The 24139-nt window shown below is 40.6% G+C and overlaps 1 protein-coding gene across 1 annotated transcript in view; it reads left to right on the top strand.

Moving 5' to 3' along the window:
* The window catches only part of SWAP70 (switching B cell complex subunit SWAP70), a 472107-nt gene that overhangs the window by 325301 nt on the left and 122667 nt on the right, over nucleotides 1-24139 (top strand). Inside the window, exon 4 of the mRNA XM_053720594.1 lies at nucleotides 18274-18501. Coding sequence (XP_053576569.1) covers nucleotides 18274-18501 — 228 coding nt within the window. The remainder of the gene's footprint in view (nucleotides 1-18273; nucleotides 18502-24139) is intronic.

The following is a 24139-nucleotide window of genomic DNA, read 5'->3' as shown; positions in this document are numbered from 1 at the left end:
GCAAACACACTGCTGACTACACGTGCAGTCACGAGCCAATGTGCCGCCAATGGGAATAGTTTCAGTTCCCGCTAAGCTGCGCCAATAGGTTAAGATGATCTGTGACCCACTAGGTATCAATCACGAGTCAACCATGTGATATGCATAGCAGACAGGCAGAAAGTCAGAAACCAAAAAACAATTTAAAAAAAAAATTAGATTAAAAAAATGTGTGCTGAAGCAGGGACACACCTACACACTGCAACCTACACACTGCCACTGACACACTAATGTGTCACAACACACAGTTTGGAAAGCACTGACATAGAGGCTCTAACTGGTCTACACAGAAACCTATGTGTGATACTTAATGGTCACTGCACAGGAGCTTGTTTATATGTCTCTAATTGGCCACAGCAGAGGAAGTACAACAATTATAATTGGTGAGGCTTTTCAAGGGGCGTGTCTAAGGCCTGCAAAGTAATGCATAGCTTTTTTTCTAACAAAATGACAAAATTCTAAATGCTTTTATTAATTTAGTGCAGTGGATCATTTATTATGCATAAAAAGAAAATATGATTTTAATGTCTCTTTAAGCACTGCAAAACAAAAGATCTGCATAAATGTTTTAAAAAACATTCTAAACATTCTCCTTAACAGCTTAATGAGATATTTTCTCCAACATAGGTGTGTCCGGTCCACGGCGTCATCCTTACTTGTGGGATATTCTCTTCCCCAACAGGAAATGGCAAAGAGCCCAGCAAAGCTGGTCACATGATCCCTCCTAGGCTCCGCCTACCCCAGTCATTCTCTTTGCCGTTGTACAGGCAACATCTCCACGGAGATGGCTTAGAGTTTTTTAGTGTTTAACTGTAGTTTTTCATTATTCAATCAAGAGTTTGTTATTTTCAAATAGTGCTGGTACGTACTATTTACTCAGAAACAGAAAAGAGATGAAGAATTCTGTTTGTATGAGGAAAATGATTTTAGCAACCGTAACTAAAATCCATGGCTGTTCCACACAGGACTGTTGAGAGCAATTAACTTCAGTTGGGGGAACAGTTTGCAGTCCTTTGCTGCTTGAGGTATGACACATTCTAACAAGACGATGTAATGCTGGAAGCTGTCATTTTCCCTATGGGATCCGGTAAGCCATGTTTATTACGATTGTAAATAAGGGCTTCACAAGGGCTTATTTAGACTGTAGACTTTTTTTGGGCTAAATCGATTGATATTAACACTTATTTAGCCTTGAGGAATCATTTATTCTGGGTATTTTGATATAATAATATCGGCAGGCACTGTTTTAGACACCTTATTCTTTAGGGGCTTTCCCAAAGCATAGGCAGAGTCTCATTTTCGCGCCGGTGTTGCGCACTTGTTTTTGAGAGGCATGGCATGCAGTCGCATGTGAGAGGAGCTCTGATACTTATAAAAGACTTCTGAAGGCGTCATTTGGTATCGTATTCCCCTTTGGGTTTGGTTGGGTCTCAGCAAAGCAGATACCAGGGACTGTAAAGGGGTTAAAGCTTAAAACGGCTCCGGTTCCGTTATTTTAAGGGTTAAAGCTTCCAAAATTGGTGTGCAATATTTTCAAGGCTTTAAGACACTGTGGTGAAAGTTTGGTGAATTTTGAACAATTCCTTCATGTTTTTTCGCAATTGCAGTAATAAAGTGTGTTCAGTTTAAAATTTAAAGTGACAGTAACGGTTTTATTTTAAAACGTTTTTTGTACTTTCTTATCAAGTTTATGCCTGTTTAACATGTCTGAACTACCAGATAGACTGTGTTCTGAATGTGGGGAAGCCAGAATTCCTATTCATTTAAATAAATGTGATTTATGTGATAATGACAATGATGCCCAAGATGATTCCTCAAGTGAGGGGAGTAAGCATGGTACTGCATCATTCCCTCCTTCGTCTACACGAGTCTTGCCCACTCAGGAGGCCCCTAGTACATCTAGCGCGCCAATACTCCTTACTATGCAACAATTAACGGCTGTAATGGATAATTCTGTCAAAAACATTTTAGCCAAAATGAACCCTTGTCAGCGTAAGCGTGGATGCTCTGTTTTAGTTACTGAAGAGCATGACGACGCTGATATTAATATCTCTGAAGGGCCCCTAACCCAATCTGAGGGGGCCAGGGAGGTTTTGTCTGAGGGAGAAATTACTGATTTAGGGAACATTTCTCAGCAGGCTGAATCTGATGTGATTACATTTAAATTTAAATTGGAACATCTCCGCATTTTGCTTAAGGAGGTATTATCCACTCTGGATGATTGTGAAAATTTGGTCATCCCAGAGAAACTATGTAAAATGGACAAGTTCCTAGAGGTGCCGGGGCTCCCAGAAGCTTTTCCTATACCCAAGCGGGTGGCGGACATTGTTAATAAAGAATGGGAAAGGCCCGGTATTCCTTTCGTCCCTCCCCCCATATTTAAAAAATTGTTTCCTATGGTCGACCCCAGAAAGGACTTATGGCAGTCAGTCCCCAAGGTCGAGGGAGCGGTTTCTACTTTAAACAAACGCACCACTATTCCCATAGAGGATAGTTGTGCTTTCAAAGATCCTATGGATAAAAAATTAGAAGGTTTGCTTAAAAAGATGTTTGTTCAGCAGGGTTACCTTCTACAACCCATTTCATGCATTGTCCCTGTCACTACAGCCGCTTATTTCTGGTTTGATGAACTGATTAAGGTGCTCGATAGTGACTCTCCTCCTTATGAGGAGATTATGGACAGAATCAATGCTCTCAAATTGGCTAATTCTTTCACTCTAGACGCCTCTTTGCAATTGGCTAAGTTAGCGGCTAAGAATTCTGGGTTTGCTATTGTGGCGCGCAGAGCGCTTTGGTTGAAATCTTGGTCGGCTGATGCGTCTTCCAAGAACAAGCTACTAAACATTCCTTTCAAGGGGAAAACGCTGTTTGGTCCTGACTTGAAAGAGATTATCTCTGATATCACTGGGGGTAAGGGCCACGCCCTTCCTCAGGATCGGCCTTTCAAGGCAAAAAAATAGACCTAATTTTCGTCCCTTTCGTAAAAACGGACCAGCCCAAGGTGCTACGTCCTCTAAGCAAGAGGGTAATACTTCTCAGGCCAAGCCAGCTTGGAGACCAATGCAAGGCTGGAACAAGGGAAAGCAGGCCAAGAAACCTGCCACTGCTACCAAGACAGCATGAAATATTGGCCCCCGATCCGGGACCGGATCTGGTGGGGGGCAGACTCTCTCTCTTCGCTCAGGCTTGGGCAAGAGATGTTCTGGATCCTTGGGCGCTAGAAATAGTCTCCCAGGGTTATCTTCTGGAATTCAAGGGACTTCCCCCAAGGGGGAGGTTCCACAGGTCTCAGTTGTCTTCAGACCACATAAAAAGACAGGCGTTCTTACATTGTGTAGAAGACCTGTTAAAAATGGGAGTGATTCATCCTGTTCCATTAAGAGAACAAGGGATGGGGTTCTACTCCAATCTGTTCATAGTTCCCAAAAAAGAGGGAACGTTCAGACCAATCCTAGATCTCAAGATCTTAAACAAATTTCTCAAGGTCCCATCGTTCAAGATGGAAACCATTCGAACTATCCTTCCTTCCATCCAGGAAGGTCAATTCATGACCACGGTGGATTTAAAGGATGCGTATCTACATATTCCTATCCACAAGGAACATCATCGGTTCCTAAGGTTTGCATTCCTGGACAAACATTACCAGTTCGTGGCGCTTCCTTTCGGATTAGCCACTGCTCCAAGGATTTTCACAAAGGTACTAGGGTCCCTTCTAGCGGTGCTAAGACCAAGGGGCATTGCAGTAGTACCCTACCTGGACGACATTCTGATTCAAGCGTCGTCCCTCCCTCGAGCAAAGGCTCACACGGACATCGTCCTGGCCTTTCTCAGATCTCACGGCTGGAAAGTGAACGTGGAAAAGAGTTCTCTATCCCCGTCAACAAGGGTTCCCTTCTTGGGAACAATTATAGATTCCTCAGAAATGAGGATTTTTCTAACAGAGGCCAGAATAACAAAGCTTCTGGACTCTTGTCGGATACTTCATTCCGTTCCTCTTCCTTCCGTAGCTCAGTGCATGGAAGTGATCGGGTTGATGGTAGCGGCAATGGACATAGTTCCTTTTGCGCGCATTCATCTAAGACCATTACAACGGTGCATGCTCAGTCAGTGGAATGGGGACTATACAGACTTGTCTCCAAAGATACAAGTAAATCAGAGGACCAGAGACTCACTCCGTTGGTGGCTGTCCCTGGACAACCTGTCACAAGGGATGACATTCCGCAGACCAGAGTGGGTCATTGTCACGACCGACGCCAGTCTGACGGGCTGGGGCGCGGTCTGGGGATCCCTGAAAGCTCAGGGTCTTTGGTCTCGGGAAGAATCTCTTCTACCGATAAATATTCTGGAACTGAGAGCGATATTCAATGCTCTCAAGGCTTGGCCTCAGCTAGCGAGGACCAAGTTCATACGGTTTCAATCAGACAACATGACGACTGTTGCGTACATCAACCATCAGGGGGGAACAAGGAGTTCCCTAGCGATGGAGGAAGTGACCAAGATTATTCTATGGGCGGAGTCTCACTCCTGCCACCTGTCTGCTATCCACATCCCGGGAGTGGAAAATTGGGAAGCGGATTTTCTGAGTCGTCAGACATTGCATCCGGGGGAGTGGGAACTCCATCCGGAAATCTTTGCCCTAGTCACTCAGCTGTGGGGCATTCCAGACATGGATCTAATGGCCTCTCGTCAGAACTTCAAAGTTCCCTGTTACGGGTCCAGATCCAGGGATCCCAAGGCGGCTCTAGTGGATGCACTAGTAGCACCTTGGACCTTCAAACTAGCTTATGTGTTTCCGCCGTTTCCTCTCATTCCCAGGCTGGTAGCCAGGATCAATCAGGAGAGGGCGTCGGTGATCTTGATAGCTCCTGCGTGGCCACGCAGGACTTGGTATGCAGATCTGGTGAATATGTCATCGGCTCCACCTTGGAAGCTACCTTTGAGACGAGACCTTCTTGTTCAGGGTCCGTTCGAACATCCGAATCTGGTTTCACTCCAGCTGACTGCCTGGAGATTGAACGCTTGATTTTATCGAAGCGAGGTTTCTCAGATTCTGTTATCGATACTCTTGTTCAGGCCAGAAAGCCTGTAACTAGAAAGATTTACCACAAAATTTGGAAAAAATATATCTGTTGGTGTGAATCTAAAGGATTCCCTTGGGACAAGGTTAAGATTCCTAGGATTCTATCCTTCCTTCAAGAAGGATTGGAAAAAGGATTATCGGCAAGTTCCCTGAAGGGACAGATTTCTGCCTTGTCGGTGTTACTTCACAAAAAGCTGGCAGCTGTGCCAGATGTTCAAGCCTTTGTTCAGGCTTTGGTTAGAATTAAGCCTGTTTACAAACCTTTGACTCCTCCTTGGAGTCTCAATTTAGTTCTTTCAGTTCTTCAGGGGGTTCCGTTTGAACCCTTACATTCCGTTGATATTAAGTTATTATCTTGGAAAGTTTTGTTTTTAGTTGCAATTTCTTCTGCTAGAAGAGTTTCAGAATTATCTGCTCTGCAGTGTTCCCCTCCTTATCTGGTGTTCCATGCAGATAAGGTGGTTTTACGTACTAAACCTGGTTTTCTTCCGAAAGTTGTTTCTAACAAAAACATTAACCAGGAGATTATCGTGCCTTCTCTGTGTCCGAAACCAGTTTCAAAGAAGGAACGTTTGTTGCACAATTTGGATGTTGTTCGCGCTCTAAAATTCTATTTAGATGCTACAAAGGATTTTAGACAAACATCTTCCTTGTTTGTTGTTTATTCAGGTAAAAGGAGAGGTCAAAAAGCAACTTCTACCTCTCTCTCTTTTTGGATTAAAAGCATCATCAGATTGGCTTACGAGACTGCCGGACGGCAGCCTCCCGAAAGAATCACAGCTCATTCCACTAGGGCTGTGGCTTCCACATGGGCCTTCAAGAACGAGGCTTCTGTTGATCAGATATGTAGGGCAGCGACTTGGTCTTCACTGCACACTTTTACCAAATTTTACAAGTTTGATACTTTTGCTTCTTCGGAGGCTATTTTTGGGAGAAAGGTTTTGCAAGCCGTGGTGCCTTCCATCTAGGTGACCTGATTTGCTCCCTCCCATCATCCGTGTCCTAAAGCTTTGGTATTGGTTCCCACAAGTAAGGATGACGCCGTGGACCGGACACACCTATGTTGGAGAAAACAGAATTTATGTTTACCTGATAAATTTCTTTCTCCAACGGTGTGTCCGGTCCACGGCCCGCCCTGGTTTTTTTAATCAGGTCTGATAATTTATTTTCTTTAACTACAGTCACCACGGTACCATATGGTTTCTCCTATGCTAATATTCCTCCTTAACGTCGGTCGAATGACTGGGGTAGGCGGAGCCTAGGAGGGATCATGTGACCAGCTTTGCTGGGCTCTTTGCCATTTCCTGTTGGGGAAGAGAATATCCCACAAGTAAGGATGACGCCGTGGACCGGACACACCGTTGGAGAAAGAAATTTATCAGGTAAACATAAATTCTGTTTTTTTTACTATATCTAGTTTTCTGTGGGCATTAGATATAAAGGAGCTTCCCACTCATCAACCCAATGACTGTACCATGTTGCTGGGGCAATGATCTCATGTTTGCAGATGCTCTACAACCTTTTTGAAGTTGGTGCGAAAAGCACAATTTTCAGAGATAAATTAAAGGAAAAAGTGTGCAGGATAAATAATTAAATGACAATGCAAAGTTGTTTTTTCTGTGCTTAATTCAACTTTTTAAGGGGAATTTAATTTGTATTTTAATGTCTCTTTAAGACCTTTCTTTTTTTGGAATAAAACAAGTAATTTAATGTAAAAGATCTTCCCTAATATTTAAGTAGGTCCTTTACATTTTATCTGTTAGTGTTTCTATCTTTGTCTATTTGCCTGTGATTAATATCAGTAACTGGCTGCTGTATTATTGCTGGGAACTATAGTGAGGGGCAGATGCAGGAAGATTATGTCGTTTTTTTATGTAAAGTCTTTTATTTAACTGATGACAAAGCAGATTAACATTAGAATAATAAAGGAAGTTGCCTCATCTGGTGCACAGAATACATAGAAACATTTACAGTGATGAGACATTTGCTTGAATTGAAGTTATTAAAGGGACATTACAGTCAAAATTTAAAAGCACATAGATAAATTACATATTTGCAATATACATGTCCTGGCAAATATGCTTCTAGTAAAAGTTGTCACTGTTTTAGTAAAAAGAAAAAAAGTGCCACTACAGTTTACCTCCGTCAGAGTGTACAACAAACACAAGTAGCCAGTCCCAATCAGAGCAAAACCAGGTGCAGGGGCGGTGTGGAGCCTACGGAAGTAGTGGTGGACGACCACAAGTAGTCAAAAAATGAAGACGTAGGTTACAGAGCAACAGTTCAAAAATAGAAGTCTTTAATCCATTAAAACACTGAATACAAATCACAAACAGAAGGGCTCAACACTCTTACGCATTTCGCGCCATTAGGAGGTTACTCATAGATGCTGGGCACAAGTAAAACTGGTGTTACATTTAAGGGCTGAATATCCAATCATACGCAGTCTATAAATGACGTAAATACACTAACAAATACATGTGCTTGTGTTTACAAACCCTTGAAAATGTAGCAACATCTAAAATCAAAGTGATCATTACTTGCAGGGATAGCTAAAGAGGCTCACATAATGTGATCAATAATGATCTATTGACTATAGATGCTAATAGAATATGTATATTTATGTTTTTCTAATGAAATCACGCATACTACCTTCCCTATGTTATAGTAAAAATTTAAATCTGCTATCATGTTACATTTTTCGTAATGATTATTGACTATCACCACTGATTCTGCTATTTAATAAAATATTGCTTAGTTAGAAAAATTAATAATAACCAAATAAGCCAATTATTGTGTATACGCTTCAAGTTATAATATTGGTTTGTCTAATAGTCACAATTGAGTAGCACTATCAAACTAATTTGTGACTTCAACAGAATAAAGGAACATGACTATTATTTGTATTTTGAATAATAATAATTATAATAAATGGCCTGTGAGACTAAATCTTCCCATACATGGACTTAGCATATTTTATTCTACATAGTAACGCATGTCCCATTCCAAATTCATGCCTAATGGTGATTTCGTTCTCAATTGTTAGAAAATATAAATATACATAATATATAAAGTATATTGTTGTTCTATTAGCATCTATAGTCAATAGATCATTATTGATCACATTATGTGAGCCTCTTTAGCTCTTTAGATTTCAATTATTGGATCGCATCTGGGGGGCGTCGCTACAACCCTAGGAACACCCTCCAGACCGCGATCAAGTCCTAGAAGCACAGAAGGCTTCAGGACAGCCGTTACCTATGATGTTCTATTCCGTCATAACGGCTTTAAAGCCCAGTGTAATTATGACGGAATAGAACGGCATAACGGCTTTAAAAGGTTAAAGACTTCTATTTTTTTAACTGTTGCTCTGTAGCCTACGTCTTCATTTTTGTCACGGTTTTAGTGTTAACATTTTTCTCTGCACATACACGTGAAGCATAGCTAGATATTCTAAGTGCACCAGCATTCTAAATACTGCAGCTGCTCAGAGCATCAATGGGGCTTGTATCATGTCAGCAATTAGCAAACAGAGTTATTATCAGATGGAACAAGCACCTAAGGCTCTCTGTGTTTAAAATGCTGGTGCATGGTGCATAATTAAAGGGACAGTCTATTCAAAATTAAACTTTCTCCAACATAGGTGTGTCCGGTCCACGGCGTCATCCTTACTTGTGGGATATTCTCTTCCCCAACAGGAAATGGCAAAGAGCCCAGCAAAGCTGGTCACATGATCCCTCCTAGGCTCCGCCTTCCCCAGTCATTCTCTTTGCCGTTGTACAGGCAACATCTCCACGGAGATGGCTTAGAGTTTTTTAGTGTTTAACTGTAGTTTTTATTATTCAATCAAGAGTTTGTTATTTTAAAATAGTGCTGGTATGTACTATTTACTCTGAAACAGAAAAGAGATGAAGATTTCTGTTTGTAAGAGGAAAATGATTTTAGCAACCGTTACTAAAATCAATGGCTGTTCCACACAGGACTGTTGAGAGGAATTAACTTCAGTTGGGGGAACAGTGAGCAGACTTTTGCTGCTTGAGGTATGACACATTCTAACAAGACGATGTAATGCTGGAAGCTGTCATTTTCCCTATGGGATCCGGTAAGCCATTTTTATTACAGAAAGAAAAAAAGGGCTTCACAAGGGCTTTTTAAGACTGTAGACATTTTCTGGGCTAAATCGATTTATATATAAACATATTTTATACTCCATAGCCTTGAGGAATTATTTTAATCTTGGGAATTTTGTAAAATAACCGGCAGGCACTGTATTGGACACCTTATTCTCTAGGGGCTTTCCCTAATCATAGGCAGAGTCTCATTTTCGCGCCTGTATTGCGCACTTGTTTTTGAGAAGCATGACATGCAGATGCATGTGTGAGGAGCCCTGATACATAGAAAAGACTTTCTGAAGGCGTCATTTGGTATCGTATTCCCCTTTGGGCTTGGTTGGGTCTCAGCAAAGCAGATACCAGGGACTGTAAAGGGGTTAAATATAAAAACGGCTCCGGTTCCGTTATTTTAAGGGTTAAAGCTTCCAAATTTGGTGTGCAATACTTTTAAGGCTTTAAGACACTGTGGTGAAATTCCTTCATACTTTTTCGCAATTACAGTAATAAAGTGTGTTCAGTTTAAAATTTAAAGTGACAGTAACGGTTTATTTTAAAACGTTTTTTGTACTTTGTTATCAAGTTTTTGCCTGTTTAACATGTCTGAACTACCAGATAGACTGTGTTCTGAATGTGGGGAAGCCAAGGTTCCTTCTCATTTAAATAGATGTGATTTATGTGACACAAAATTTAGAGAAAATGATGCCCAAGATGATTCCTCAAGTGAGGGGAGTAAGCATGGTACTGCATCATCACCTCCTTCGTCTACACCAGTCTTGCCCACACAGGAGGCCCCTAGTACATCTAGCGCGCCAATACTCCTTACTATGCAACAATTAACGGCTGTAATGGATAATTCTATCAAAAACATTTTTGCCAAAATGCCCACTTATCAGCGAAAGCGCGACTGCTCTGTTTTAGAAAATACTGAAGAGCATGAGGACGCTGATGATATTGGTTCTGAAGGGCCCCTACACCAGTCTGAGGGGGCCAGGGAGGTTTTGTCTGAGGGAGAAATTTCAGATTCAGGGAAAATTTCTCAACAAGCTGAACCTGATGTGATTACATTTAAATTTAAATTGGAACATCTCCGCGCTCTGCTTAAGGAGGTGTTATCCACTCTGGATGATTGTGAGAATTTGGTCATTCCAGAGAAACTATGTAAAATGGACAAGTTCCTAGAGGTCCCGGGGCCCCCCGAAGCTTTTCCTATACCCAAGCGGGTGGCGGACATTGTAAATAAAGAATGGGAAAGGCCCGGTATACCTTTCGTCCCTCCCCCCATATTTAAAAAATTGTTTCCTATGGTCGACCCCAGAAAGGACTTATGGCAGACAGTCCCCAAGGTCGAGGGGGCGGTTTCTACTCTAAACAAACGCACCACTATACCCATAGAAGATAGTTGTGCTTTCAAAGATCCTATGGATAAAATATTAGAAGGTTTGCTTAAAAAGATGTTTGTTCAGCAAGGTTACCTTCTACAACCAATTTCATGCATTGTTCCTGTCACTAAAGCCGCGTGTTTCTGGTTCGATGAGCTAGAAAAGGCGCTCAATAATAATTCTTCTTCTTATGAGGAGATTATGGACAGAATTCGTGCTCTCAAATTGGCTAATTCTTTCACCCTAGACGCCACTTTGCAATTGGCTAGGTTAGCGGCGAAAAATTCTGGTTTTGCTATTGTGGCGCGCAGAGCGCTTTGGTTAAAATCTTGGTCAGCGGATGCGTCTTCCAAGAACAAGTTGCTTAACATTCCTTTCAAAGGGAAAACGCTGTTTGGCCCCGACTTGAAAGAGATTATCTCTGATATCACTGGGGGCAAGGGCCACGCCCTTCCTCAGGATAGGTCTTTCAAGGCCAAAAATAAACCTAATTTTCGTCCCTTTCGCAGAAACGGACCAGCCCCAAGTGCTATGTCCTCTAAGCAAGAGGGTAATACTTCTCAAGCCAAGCCAGCCTGGAGACCAATGCAAGGCTGGAACAAAGGAAAGCAGGCCAAGAAACCTGCCACTGCTACCAAGACAGCATGAGATGTTGGCCCCCGATCCGGGACCGGATCTGGTGGGGGGCAGACTCTCTCTCTTCGCTCAGGCTTGGGCAAGAGATGTTCTGGATCCTTGGGCACTAGAAATAGTCTCCCAAGGTTATCTTCTGGAATTCGAGGGGCTTCCCCCAAGGGGGAGGTTCCACAGGTCTCAATTGTCTTCAGACCACATAAAAAGACAGGCATTCTTACATTGTGTAGAAGACCTGTTAAAAATGGGAGTGATTCATCCTGTTCCATTAGGAGAACAAGGGATGGGGTTCTACTCCAATCTGTTCGTAGTTCCCAAAAAAGAGGGAACATTCAGACCAATCTTAGATCTCAAGATCCTAAACAAGTTTCTCAAGGTTCCATCGTTCAAAATGGAAACCATTCGAACAATTCTTCCTTCCATCCAGGAAGGTCAATTCATGACCACGGTGGATTTAAAGGATGCGTATCTACATATTCCTATCCACAAGGAACATCATCGGTTCCTAAGGTTCGCATTCCTGGACAAGCATTACCAGTTTGTGGCACTTCCGTTCGGATTAGCCACTGCTCCAAGGATTTTCACAAAGGTACTAGGGTCCCTTCTAGCGGTGCTAAGACCAAGGGGCATTGCAGTAGTACCTTACTTGGACGACATTCTGATTCAAGCGTCGTCCCTTCCTCAAGCAAAGGCTCACACGGACATTGTCCTGGCCTTTCTCAGATCTCACGGGTGGAAAGTGAACGTAGAAAAAAGTTCTCTATCTCCGTCAACAAGGGTTCCCTTCTTGGGCACAATAATAGACTCCTTAGAAATGAGGATTTTTCTGACAGAGGCCAGAAAATCAAAACTTCTAAACTCTTGTCAAATACTTCATTCTGTTCCTCTTCCTTCCATAGCGCAGTGCATGGAAGTAATAGGTTTGATGGTAGCGGCAATGGACATAGTTCCTTTTGCGCGCATTCATCTAAGACCATTACAACTGTGCATGCTCAGTCAGTGGAATGGGGACTATACAGACTTGTCTCCGACGATACAAGTAAATCAGAGGACCAGAGATTCACTCCGTTGGTGGCTGTCCCTGGACAATCTGTCACAGGGGATGAGCTTCCGCAGACCAGAGTGGGTCATTGTCACGACCGACGCCAGTCTGGTGGGCTGGGGCGCGGTCTGGGGACCCCTGAAAGCTCAGGGTCTTTGGTCTCGGGAAGAATCTCTTCTACCGATAAATATTCTGGAACTGAGAGCGATACTCAATGCTCTCAAGGCTTGGCCTCAGCTAGCAAAGGCCAAGTTCATACGGTTTCAATCAGACAACATGACGACTGTTGCGTACATCAACCATCAGGGGGGAACAAGGAGTTCCCTGGCGATGGAAGAAGTGACCAAAATCATTCAATGGGCGGAGACTCACTCCTGCCACTTGTCTGCAATCCACATCCCAGGAGTGGAAAATTGGGAAGCGGATTTTCTGAGTCGTCAGACATTTCATCCGGGGGAGTGGGAACTCCATCCGGAAATCTTTGCCCAAATTACTCAATTGTGGGGCATTCCAGACATGGATCTGATGGCCTCTCGTCAGAACTTCAAGGTTCCTTGCTACGGGTCCAGATCCAGGGATCCCAAGGCGACTCTAGTAGATGCACTAGTAGCACCTTGGACCTTCAAACTAGCTTATGTATTCCCACCGTTTCCTCTCATTCCCAGGCTGGTAGCCAGGATCAATCAGGAGAGAGCATCGGTGATCTTGATAGCTCCTGCGTGGCCACGCAGGACTTGGTATGCAGACCTGGTGAATATGTCATCGGCTCCACCATGGAAGCTACCTTTGAGACGAGACCTTCTTGTTCAAGGTCCGTTCGAACATCCGAATCTGGTCTCACTCCAACTGACTGCTTGGAGATTGAACGCTTGATCTTATCAAAGCGAGGGTTCTCAGATTCTGTCATTGATACTCTTGTTCAGGCCAGAAAGCCTGTAACTAGAAAAATTTACCACAAAATATGGAAAAAATATATCTGTTGGTGTGAATCTAAAGGATTCCCTTGGGACAAGGTAAAAATTCCTAAGATTCTATCCTTTCTTCAAGAAGGTTTGGAGAAAGGATTATCTGCTAGTTCCTTGAAGGGACAGATTTCTGCCTTGTCTGTGTTACTTCACAAAAAGCTGGCAGCTGTGCCAGATGTTCAAGCCTTTGTTCAGGCTCTGGTTAGAATCAAGCCTGTCTACAAACCTTTGACTCCTCCTTGGAGTCTCAATTTAGTTCTTTCAGTTCTTCAGGGGGTTCCGTTTGAACCCTTACATTCCGTTGATATTAAGTTATTATCTTGGAAAGTTTTGTTTTTGGTTGCAATTTCTTCTGCTAGAAGAGTTTCAGAATTATCTGCTCTGCAGTGTTCTCCTCCTTATCTGGTGTTTCATGCAGATAAGGTGGTTTTACGTACTAAACCTGGTTTTCTTCCGAAAGTTGTTTCTAACAAAAACATTAACCAGGAGATAGTAGTGCCTTCTTTGTGTCCGAATCCAGTTTCAAAGAAGGAACGTTTGTTGCACAATTTGGATGTTGTTCGTGCTCTAAAATTCTATTTAGATGCTACAAAGGATTTTAGACAAACATCTTCCTTGTTTGTTGTTTATTCTGGTAAAAGGAGAGGTCAAAAAGCAACTTCTACCTCTCTCTCTTTTTGGATTAAAAGCATCATCAGATTGGCTTATGAGACTGCCGGACGGCAGCCTCCTGAAAGAATCACAGCTCATTCCACTAGGGCTGTGGCTTCCACATGGGCCTTCAAGAACGAGGCTTCTGTTGATCAGATATGTAAGGCAGCGACTTGGTCTTCACTGCACACTTTTACAAAATTTTACAAGTTTGATACTTTTGCTTCTTCTGAGGCTATTTTTGGGAGAAAGGTTTTGCAAGCCGTGGTGCCTTCCATCTAGGTGACCTGATTTGCTCCCTCCCTTCATCCGTGTCCTAAAGCTTTGGTATTGGTTCCCACAAGTAAGGATGACGCCGTGGACCGGACACACCTATGTTGGGGAAAACAGAATTTATGTTTACCTGATAAATTACTTTCTCCAACGGTGTGTCCGGTCCACGGCCCGCCCTGGTTTTTTTAATCAGGTCTGATAATTTATTTTCTTTAACTACAGTCACCACGGTATCATATGGTTTCTCCTATGCAAATATTCCTCCTTTACGTCGGTCGAATGACTGGGGAAGGCGGAGCCTAGGAGGGATCATGTGACCAGCTTTGCTGGGCTCTTTGCCATTTCCTGTTGGGGAAGAGAATATCCCACAAGTAAGGATGACGCCGTGGACCGGACACACCGTTGGAGAAAGTAATTTATCAGGTAAACATAAATTCTGTTTTCGTCATTCATATAGGGCACACAATTTTTTAATTTTTTTTTATTTATTAATTTTTATTGAAGGGTACAAAACAGGCAAAAAGTGGCATATTTGAAAGTATACAATAATCCTACACCAGACCCTCCTAAGAAAATCCTCCTCTCGTCACATAGTGCTAATTAGTTATCAGTTCCAGTGTTTGGGTGCGATGTAAGAGCCCAAAACTTTTAGGGCCTCTTTCCAATTTACTTTTATCATCAAATTGGCTTTGTTCTTTTCGTATTCTTAGTTGAAAGCTGAACCTAGGTAGGCTCATATGCTAATTTCTAAGCTGTTGAAGGCCACCTCTTATCTCAATACATTGTGCTCAAACCAGTGAAGTTACTTATGAGTCAGCACTGATTGGCTAAAATGCAAGTCTGTCAAAGGCACTGAGATAAGGGGGCAGTCTGCAGAGGCTTAGATATAAGGTAATCACAGAGGTAAAATGTGTATTAATATAACCGTGTTGGTTATGCAAAACTGGGGAATGGGTAATAAGACGACTAATTATCTTTTTAAACAATAACATTTCTGGTGTAGACTGTCCCTTTAAATACACTTTTGAAATTAGCATTTTTGCTAATACATGTATATTACAAAAATGTTTCTATTTAAAACTCAAATGGATCCATGTGGATTCCAATTTTGGCTGGAATGTCCTTTTAATTAAACAATAATTTATTCCTAAAGATACATTAATGGGACAGTAAAAGCAGAGTTTTTGTTGATTTATAAAATAGATAATCCCTTAATTACCCATTCCTTAGTTCTGCATAACCAACACAGCCTCTGCAAACTGCCCCCTTATTTAAGTTCTTTTGACAGACTTGCATTTTAGCCAATCAGTGCTGACTCCTCATTAAATTCCCGTGTATGAGCTCAATGTTATTTATATGAAACACATGAACTAATGCCCTCTAGTGGTGAAAAACTCTGAAATGCAAAGTCGGCCTTCAAGGTTTAAGCACCTTTTGTTCTTGGAGTGGGGTAAATGCTCCCAAAGCAAAGCCTCCCTTTAAATTTGTTTTATTTTATCTATAGCAAAGACATTGGGGTGTCTTTTAGCAATGGGTGAATGTTTTGCAACATTCCAAGAAATGAAACAAATTTTAACACATTAGTTCATTCGTTTCAAATTTCGAATATTTGTACAACATTGTAACATTTGTTTAATGTAATAGTATTTCTAATGCTATCTTTAAATGTAATATTCAAATTATGCAATATTCAAAATAGAAACATTCAAATTGATATATTTGTATCTATTATGTATCAATTTACTAAATTCCCTATCACATGAACTATTGAAATTTTGAATAGCATTTGTTAAAGGGACATGAAACCCAAACATTTTCTTTCATGATTCAGATAGAGAATACAATTTTAAACAACTTTCCAATTTTCTTCTATTATTTCATTTTCTTCCATCTCTTGTTATCCTTTGCTGCAAAGTTTATCTAGAAAAACTCAGGAGCAGGAAATAACCTAAGTTCTAGCTGCTGATTGGTGGCTGCATATATATACTGATTGTAATGGCTCACCCATGTGTGCAGTTAGAAACCAGTAGTGCATTGCTGTTCCTTCAGCAAATGATACCAAGAGGATAAAATAAATTAGATAATATCAGTAAAATGGAAAGTTGTTTAAAATTGTATTCTCTATCTGAATCATGAAAGAAAAAAATTGGGTTTCATGTCCCTTTAAATCAAATGTTACATTCTTAATTTTGAATGTGGATATCCAATCTAATTATGAACATTTGAAAACGAATGTCACATTTGAAAACCAGAAATTACATTCTATTACCAGATTTTAATGAATTTTCATTCTTATCAACATTCGATTGTCCAAAACGAATGTCCACAGGAATATTAGTTCTACAAACCAATTGAACTTTCAGCACATTCGCCCAGTGTGTATGGATGACCAATTTTCTGTAGGGTATTATTATAGGACAGCAAACACATTGTAATTATAAGACATTTCTGTTGTCTTGCTATTGAATAAGATATAAACTTAATAGATATCAGCTAATAGAAGCCTTAATATATACCCACTTATGTTTTATTTAGGTTCAGTAATCAATATAAGTCACAATTATGGAACAATCAGTTTTAAGTTCTATCAGATAAATATATAGTAAACTGTCTTTTGTACATATATAAAGATAAGTCTTTAACATAGGAGGTTTTCCTTCTTTTCCCGTTTTTCTAATGTCATGATAGGGTTAATATCATTGGTAAGGGAAGCGTATATAAAGCATACTATCTAAGCATACAATAGATCTATGAGTAAGCGCCTGTAGGGGGCGCGAAATGCGTCAGATCACTGCCTCTGTCCACACCATGCCTGTCTTGGAGTTTCCTTGAAGCATCACCCACCCCTTGTTGGATTGGTATTTACTGTATATTTTTCCAATAAACATTGGGATATTTTTGCATTAATCTGTGTATGCAGTGCCTGCTCCTTCCTTTACACGTAAGGTATAAACTATGTCTAATTATTTTTTAAAACAAATACATCTTGTTTACTGCAATAACTTTTCAGTAGCCAAATTCCACCCATCACTTGTTTTATTTTCATTCTGGGATCTATACACTACAAAAAATAAAAATAAATACAGAAATATTAAAAAAACAATCCCTAAAGAGCATATGTGCAGACTGTTTGCCAGTACCTAAGATGGTGGTGGCTAGTGTGTAGTGGGGGGGAAAGAACTGTTTAGGAGGGATCAGGTATGGATCAATGGATAGTAGAGTAATCCCACCACTAGAGCAAATATCAACCGTATAGAAGCTAACTATTTAACAAACTTTTGCACACGCCGCTACCAAAAGCCCAAACCGGAACTTCCTTCAAGGGTAACACTGAATCCTGAATGCTGCAGCAGTGCAATTGTGATGCGGTGAATCAAAGCACTGTTAGCCACAAAACGAAAAAAGTGATTGGACTCTTGTAGCAAGATGAGTTAAAACTTCAAACGTTTATTAGCCACATGTTAAAAAGTATTATACATGGAGAAAAAAAAAGGATCTAAGCTAACTAATTAACTCCTTCACTGCTGTGAATTTCAGAAGTGTGGTGCACAGCAGCAGTTAGAAGTGGCCTTCTAATTACCAAAACACAATGGTAAAGCCATGCGTGTCTGCTATTTCTGAACAAAGGGGATCCCAGAGAAGCTTTTACAACCAATTATCTTATAACTGCAGTCGTTGTGTGTAAGTAATTTCAGTGAAAAACCCAAAGTTTGCAAGAGAGATAATTTTTTTTATATGATCATATTTGGTGGATAAATAGTGGCATCAAATATACCAAAATGGGGCCTAGATCAGTGATGGCGAACCTTGGCACTCCAGATGTTTCAGAACTACATTTCCCATGATGCTTGACTAGACTTCAGAGTGCCAAAGCATCATGGGATATGTAGTTCTGAAACATCTGGAGTGCCAAGGTTCGACATCACTGGCCTAGATCAATACCTTGGGTTGTCTTCTTTAAAAATATATATAAAACAAAGGCTCTCTGAGAATTTCCCGATAGCGAAGAGGTTAAAGCATTTTTCCCCTATAGAAGCTCCCCCTCTGGAGAACAACATTATTTTACAATCCTTATTATTATTATTTTTTAACCCTACAGATTGAGTATCTACTGAAGAAGCTGACAGAAGCCATGGGAGGGGGGTGGCAGCAGGCTGTCTTTGAAGACTATAAAATTGGTCTGCACGACAAACAAGACGGGCTGTCAGTCTGGGAATTCATTGAATTAATTGGAAGTGGACAGTTCAGCAAAGGAATGGACAACACTACAGTCTCAATGGCCATCAATGAAGTCTTTAACGAGCTTGTATTGGATATCCTGAAACAGGTAGGAAACGCTTTTATGCAATATATTTATATTTGTTTATTTGGTGTCAAACATTTTCTAAATTAAATTATGTACATATTTTGTAAGGGAAATTGTTCTTAATGATTCAGATCACAATTTTAAAAAAAAGTTTCCTATTTACTTAAATGATCAAATTTGTTTTATTCTCATGTTATTTTATGTTGAAGTGATATCTAGATATGTATCGTGCACATGTCTAGAGAACTACATGACAGGAAATAGTGCTGCAATATAGTACTGCAGACACGTGCACGCTCCTGAACTTACCTTCTTGCTTTTCAATAAAGGATAACAAGAAAACAAAGAAAATGCGATAATAGAAGTTTCTTAAAATGGTATGCTCTGATTCAGGAAAGAAAATTTGTGGTTTTATGTCTCTTTAAGCGTAAATTTTATCTACCGATACATAAGGGTTCATGTGTCTTTCATCAAAAAATGAATGTAATGGAGGTTCCTCTGTCCCGATAGCACTAGGTTTCTTTAATTAAAACGAGAGGTGGACTGACCGGTCAGGCAATTGCTCAAAGGTCAAGGGCTCATGGTCAGGAGGGGGGCCCCTGGGGCTCGTCTCACCCCTTGATGATGAATAAAAATTCAAGTTTCAATTTCACATTGATAGATAATTCAGTGACCACCATTCAAATATGTGTATTTGCAATGTTTACTGGGGGCATCTTTGAATGACCCGGCCAATACTTAAAGGTGACAAGGGACTGAGGCAGAAGGAAAGGAACCCTAACCCTTTTTTTATTTGCCTATGGGTTCTCCATCCTTTGCCTGATTACAGTGTATGTAAAGATACAATTATCTTAGTAAATAAGTATTAGTTGAATGGTCACAATGAAGCAACTCAATATTGTTTGGGCCTACTGACTTTTTCACTTTTAATTTTAGTACCAGTGAAGTTGCCTCCTCTATATGTATAAGCACATCTAGCGCCACTGTGACGGACACCGGCTATCCCGACTGGGTAGCTCAGGCAAGAGGGTCCTTCCTGTACCTGGAACTTGTAGCTATAGAGCGGAGAGAAGTGATTATAGCAAGTAGCCTACCCTAATAACCAGACAAGACCAGTATTAAGGTGAAACACAAACAGACTTTATTGGAAAACACTCATTGCTTATATACACACAGCTCATCATAATAAGGGACTTATCTGACCCCCAGATATCCTGCCATTCCCGCCCCTCCAGACAGACTGGCGCCCCCATAGGAGCCATAGTTCCATAGAGCCCCCATAATACAGAGGCAGTGGTTTTGAGGTAATCCCGGGGGAGCAGCGGCTATTCTCAGGTACCAGTGGAGAGCTCCGGACCCCAAGGTGTCCCAGTCCAAAAAGCGACATGATTCGTTGCTGGGGGCCGGAGCGGCAGCTGATCAAAGGTACACCAGGAAAGCCAGGGGGATGGTAGGGGCTGTAGGGGGGTCCAAAACCCCAAGTTCCAGAGGGAGCTCCCTTTCGGCAATCGCCCCACCTCTTGCCCTCCCTGAAAGGGTACCAATCCCCAAAAGAGCAGAGCTCTGGAACAAAGGGCCGCTGGAGCGACCTGGGGTAAAAGTCAGCGGGCGTCCGGCCGGCCAGTAGTTCCAGGAGCCCGGCCAGCCAGAAAGGGGTCAGGCGGTAAGCGATCAGCTCTTCCATGAAGAGGTGCAATCAGTAAAACATGAGACAAAGAGAGTTTGGGAAATCCCGTATGCCATGAAAGGGCCCAAACCGTTGTAATAAGCAGTGTGCCAGGTAGTATGGGAGTGTGGGTAGCCTTGGCAGCCCGGTACCTGTGACAGCCACATTTCAGGGTATAATAAAATCAAGTTGTCTATTCTTGTCATGATCTACCTATACGTTTAAGGCTTAACAACCAAACATCATCAGGTATATCTATTTAAGCTAACCTCACCATTTCTTATTTGCTTGATGATTGCAAACAGTAAGCAGTGTCTATACTGACAGCCTTCAGCTTCCTTACAAACATCCAATATCTACCTACATATCTACCTACCTGCAACTAACTCTATATCGGATGCCTGCTTCCTGACTCCTCCAGTCTGGGTCTGGGCTACATTCTATCTCGGCAAGTTTCTACAGATGATTGGCACACAATCCATTACCGGACTTCACTTACAGTTCCCTCCATTCCGGTCTGTGCAACAAACAGCTGATGCAACAACCATACAACAACTCGCTGGCAACTCCTGTATCGCTCCTCACATCCTGGTTGTCGGAACCGCATAACCAAGGACAACATTCAGCTCTGGACTCACTTCTCATTCCCTTGAATAACAGGACTGCAGGATCTAAGTTAGATGCACCCAAGTACTATATTTAATAGACATTTGTGACTGTTTTTTTACTTTATGATATACACTTGTTACAAGCAGATAAAGTTAACTTTCCTCTGACATAATCATAATATTTGATCTATCTAATGCTGGATTCTGTTAACAAGCTGTGATCTATCTAATGCTGGATTCTGTTAACAAGCTGTGATCTATCTAATGCTGGATTCTGTTAACAAGCTGTGATCTATCTAATGCTGGATTCTGTTAACAAGCTGTGATCTATCTAATGCTGGATTCTGTTAACAAGCTGTGATCTATCTAATGCTGGATTCTGTTAACAAGCTGTGATCTATCTAATGCTGGATTCTGTTAACAAGCTGTGATCTATCTAATGCTGGATTCTGTTAACAAGCTGTGATCTATCTAATGCTGGATTCTGTTAACAAGCTGTGATCTATCTAATGCTGGATTCTGTTAACAAGCTGTGATCTATCTAATGCTGGATTCTGTTAACAAGCTGTGATCTATCTAATGCTGGATTCTGTTAACAAGCTGTGATCTATCTAATGCTGGATTCTGTTAACAAGCTGTGATCTATCTAATGCTGGATTCTGTTAACAAGCTGTGATCTATCTAATGCTGGATTCTGTTAACAAGCTGTGATCTATCTAATGCTGGATTCTGTTAACAAGCTGTGATCTATCTAATCCGGATTCTGTTAACAAGCTGTGATCTATCTAATGCTGGATTCTGTTAACAAGCTGTGATCTATCTAATGCTGGATTCTGTTAACAAGCTGTGATCTATCTAATCCGGAATTCTGTTAACAAGCTGTGATCTATCTAATGCTGGATTCTGTTAACAAGCTGTGATCTATCTAATGCTGGATTCTGTTAACAAGCTGTGATCTATCTAATCCGGAATTCTGTTAACAAGCTGTGATCTATCTTAACCTGGATTCTGCTAACAAGCTGTGAACTGTGTATTGACCTGACTAACTTTTTCCAACAACCACTAAATAATTAACCCAATTCATTCTTGTGCATTTTAGACAAGTACAGACTTAACTCTCTAAGTTATTTTAGTCATCTCTGCTCTCATCTGCTCATACCTTATAACCTGTGCCTGAGTTTGAATATCCTTTTCATTCCTTCTTATATGAATGACTAAGTAGAAATTTTAGTTCAGTTTACCTTCTGGGCTGAATCTACTAAATAGTTACATTTCCACAATTACCAGCCAGGGCGGGTGCTAAAATTTTTGGCCATACAGACGAGAATACATTTACAGTATATATATATATATATATATATATATATATACACACACACAATACCCCTAAAAAAGCTACTTTATATAAATATATATATATATATATATATATATATATACACACACACACACACAATACCCCTAAAAAAGATACTCTTATAAGAGATATATCCGTTATCTCTTTATTAAATGCCACAAACTAAGAGTGCATAAATGTTAAATATAAACTATTCAATTTAAAAAAAAACTAAAAATGTAATGCTGGTAAAATACACACAAACCGCAAATATTCAGTATAAAATAGACCATAAAACTAAGTATACAAGTTGTGTAGGATTAGATGTAAACATATTTATTTGATGTCATAAACATATTAAAATCACTATGGCCTAGATTTAGAGTTTGGCGGTAGCCGTGAAAACCAGCGTTAGAGGCTCCTAACGCTGGTTTTAGGCTACCACCGGTATTTGGAGTCAGTCAGGAAAGGGTCTAACGCTCACTTTTCAGCCGCGACTTTTCCATACCGCAGATCCCCTTACGTCAATTGCGTATCCTATCTTTTCAATGGGATCTTTCTAACTCCGGTATTTAGAGTCGTGTCTGAAGTGAGAGTTAGAATTCTAACGACAAAACTCCAGCCGCAGAAAAAAGTCAGTAGTTAAGAGCTTTCTGGGCTAACGCCGGTTTATAAAGCTCTTAACTACTGTGCTCTAAAGTACACTAACAGCCATAAACTACCTATGCACCCCTAAGCCGAGGTCCCCCCACATCGCCGCCACTCGATTAAATATTTTTAACCCCTAATCTGCAGACCGCCACCTACGTTATACTTATGTACCCCTAATCTGCTGCCCCTAACACCGCCGACCCCTATATTATATTTATTTACCCCTAATCTGCCCCCCTCAACGTCGCCTCCACCTGCCTACACTTATTAACCCCTAATCTGCCGAACCGACCGCACCGCTACTATAATAAAGTTATTAACCCCTAATCCGCCTCACTCACGCCTCAATAACCCTATAATAAATAGTATTAACCCCTAATCTGCCCTCCCTAACATCGCCGACACCTAACTTCAATTATTAACCCCTAATCTGCCGACCGAATCTCGCCGCTACTGTAATAAATGGATTAACCCCTAAAGCTAAGTCTAACCCTAACACCCCCCTAAGTTAAATATAATTTTTATCTAACGAAATAAATAAACTCTTATTAAATAAATTATTCCTATTTAAAGCTAAATACTTACCTGTAAAATAAACCCTAATATAGCTACAATATAAATTATAATTATATTATAGCTATTTTAGGATTTATATTTATTTTACAGGTAACTTTGTATTTATTTTAACCAGGTAAAATAGCTATTAAATAGTTAAGAACTATTTAATAGCTAAAATAGTTAAAATAATTACAAATTTACCTGTAAAATAAATCCTAACCTAAGTTACAATTAAACCTAACACTACACTATCATTAAATAAATTAAATTAAATACCTACAATTACCTACAATTAAACCTAACACTACACTATCAATAAATTAATTAAATACAATATCTACTAATAAATACAATTAAATAAACTAACTAAAGTACAAAAAATAAAAAAGAACTAAGTTACAAAAAATAAAAAAATATTTACAAACATTAGAAAAATATTACAACAATTTTAAACTAATTACACCTACTCTAAGCCCCCTAATAAAATAACAAAGCCCCCCAAAATAAAAAAATGCCTTACCCTATTCTAAATTACAAAAGTTCAAAGCTCTTTTACCTTACCAGCCCTGAACAGGGCCCTTTGCGGGGCATGCCCAAAGAAATTCAGCTCTTTTGCCTGTAAAAAAACACATACAATACCCCCCCCAACATTACAACCCACCACCCACATACCCCTACTCTAACCCAAACCCCCCTTAAATAAACCTAACACTAAGCCCCTGAAGATCTTCCTACCTTGTCTTCACCTCACCGGGTATCACACCGATCCGTCCTGGCTCCGATATCTTCATCCAACCCAAGCGGGGGCTAGACATCCATCATCCGACGGCTGAAGAAGTC

This window comes from Bombina bombina, chromosome 7 (genome assembly GCF_027579735.1).
Source record: "Bombina bombina isolate aBomBom1 chromosome 7, aBomBom1.pri, whole genome shotgun sequence".
Classification (NCBI taxonomy): domain Eukaryota; kingdom Metazoa; phylum Chordata; class Amphibia; order Anura; family Bombinatoridae; genus Bombina; species Bombina bombina.
The sequence above is the reverse complement of the archived record's forward strand: the minus strand, read 5'-3'. Positions and strand labels throughout refer to the sequence as shown.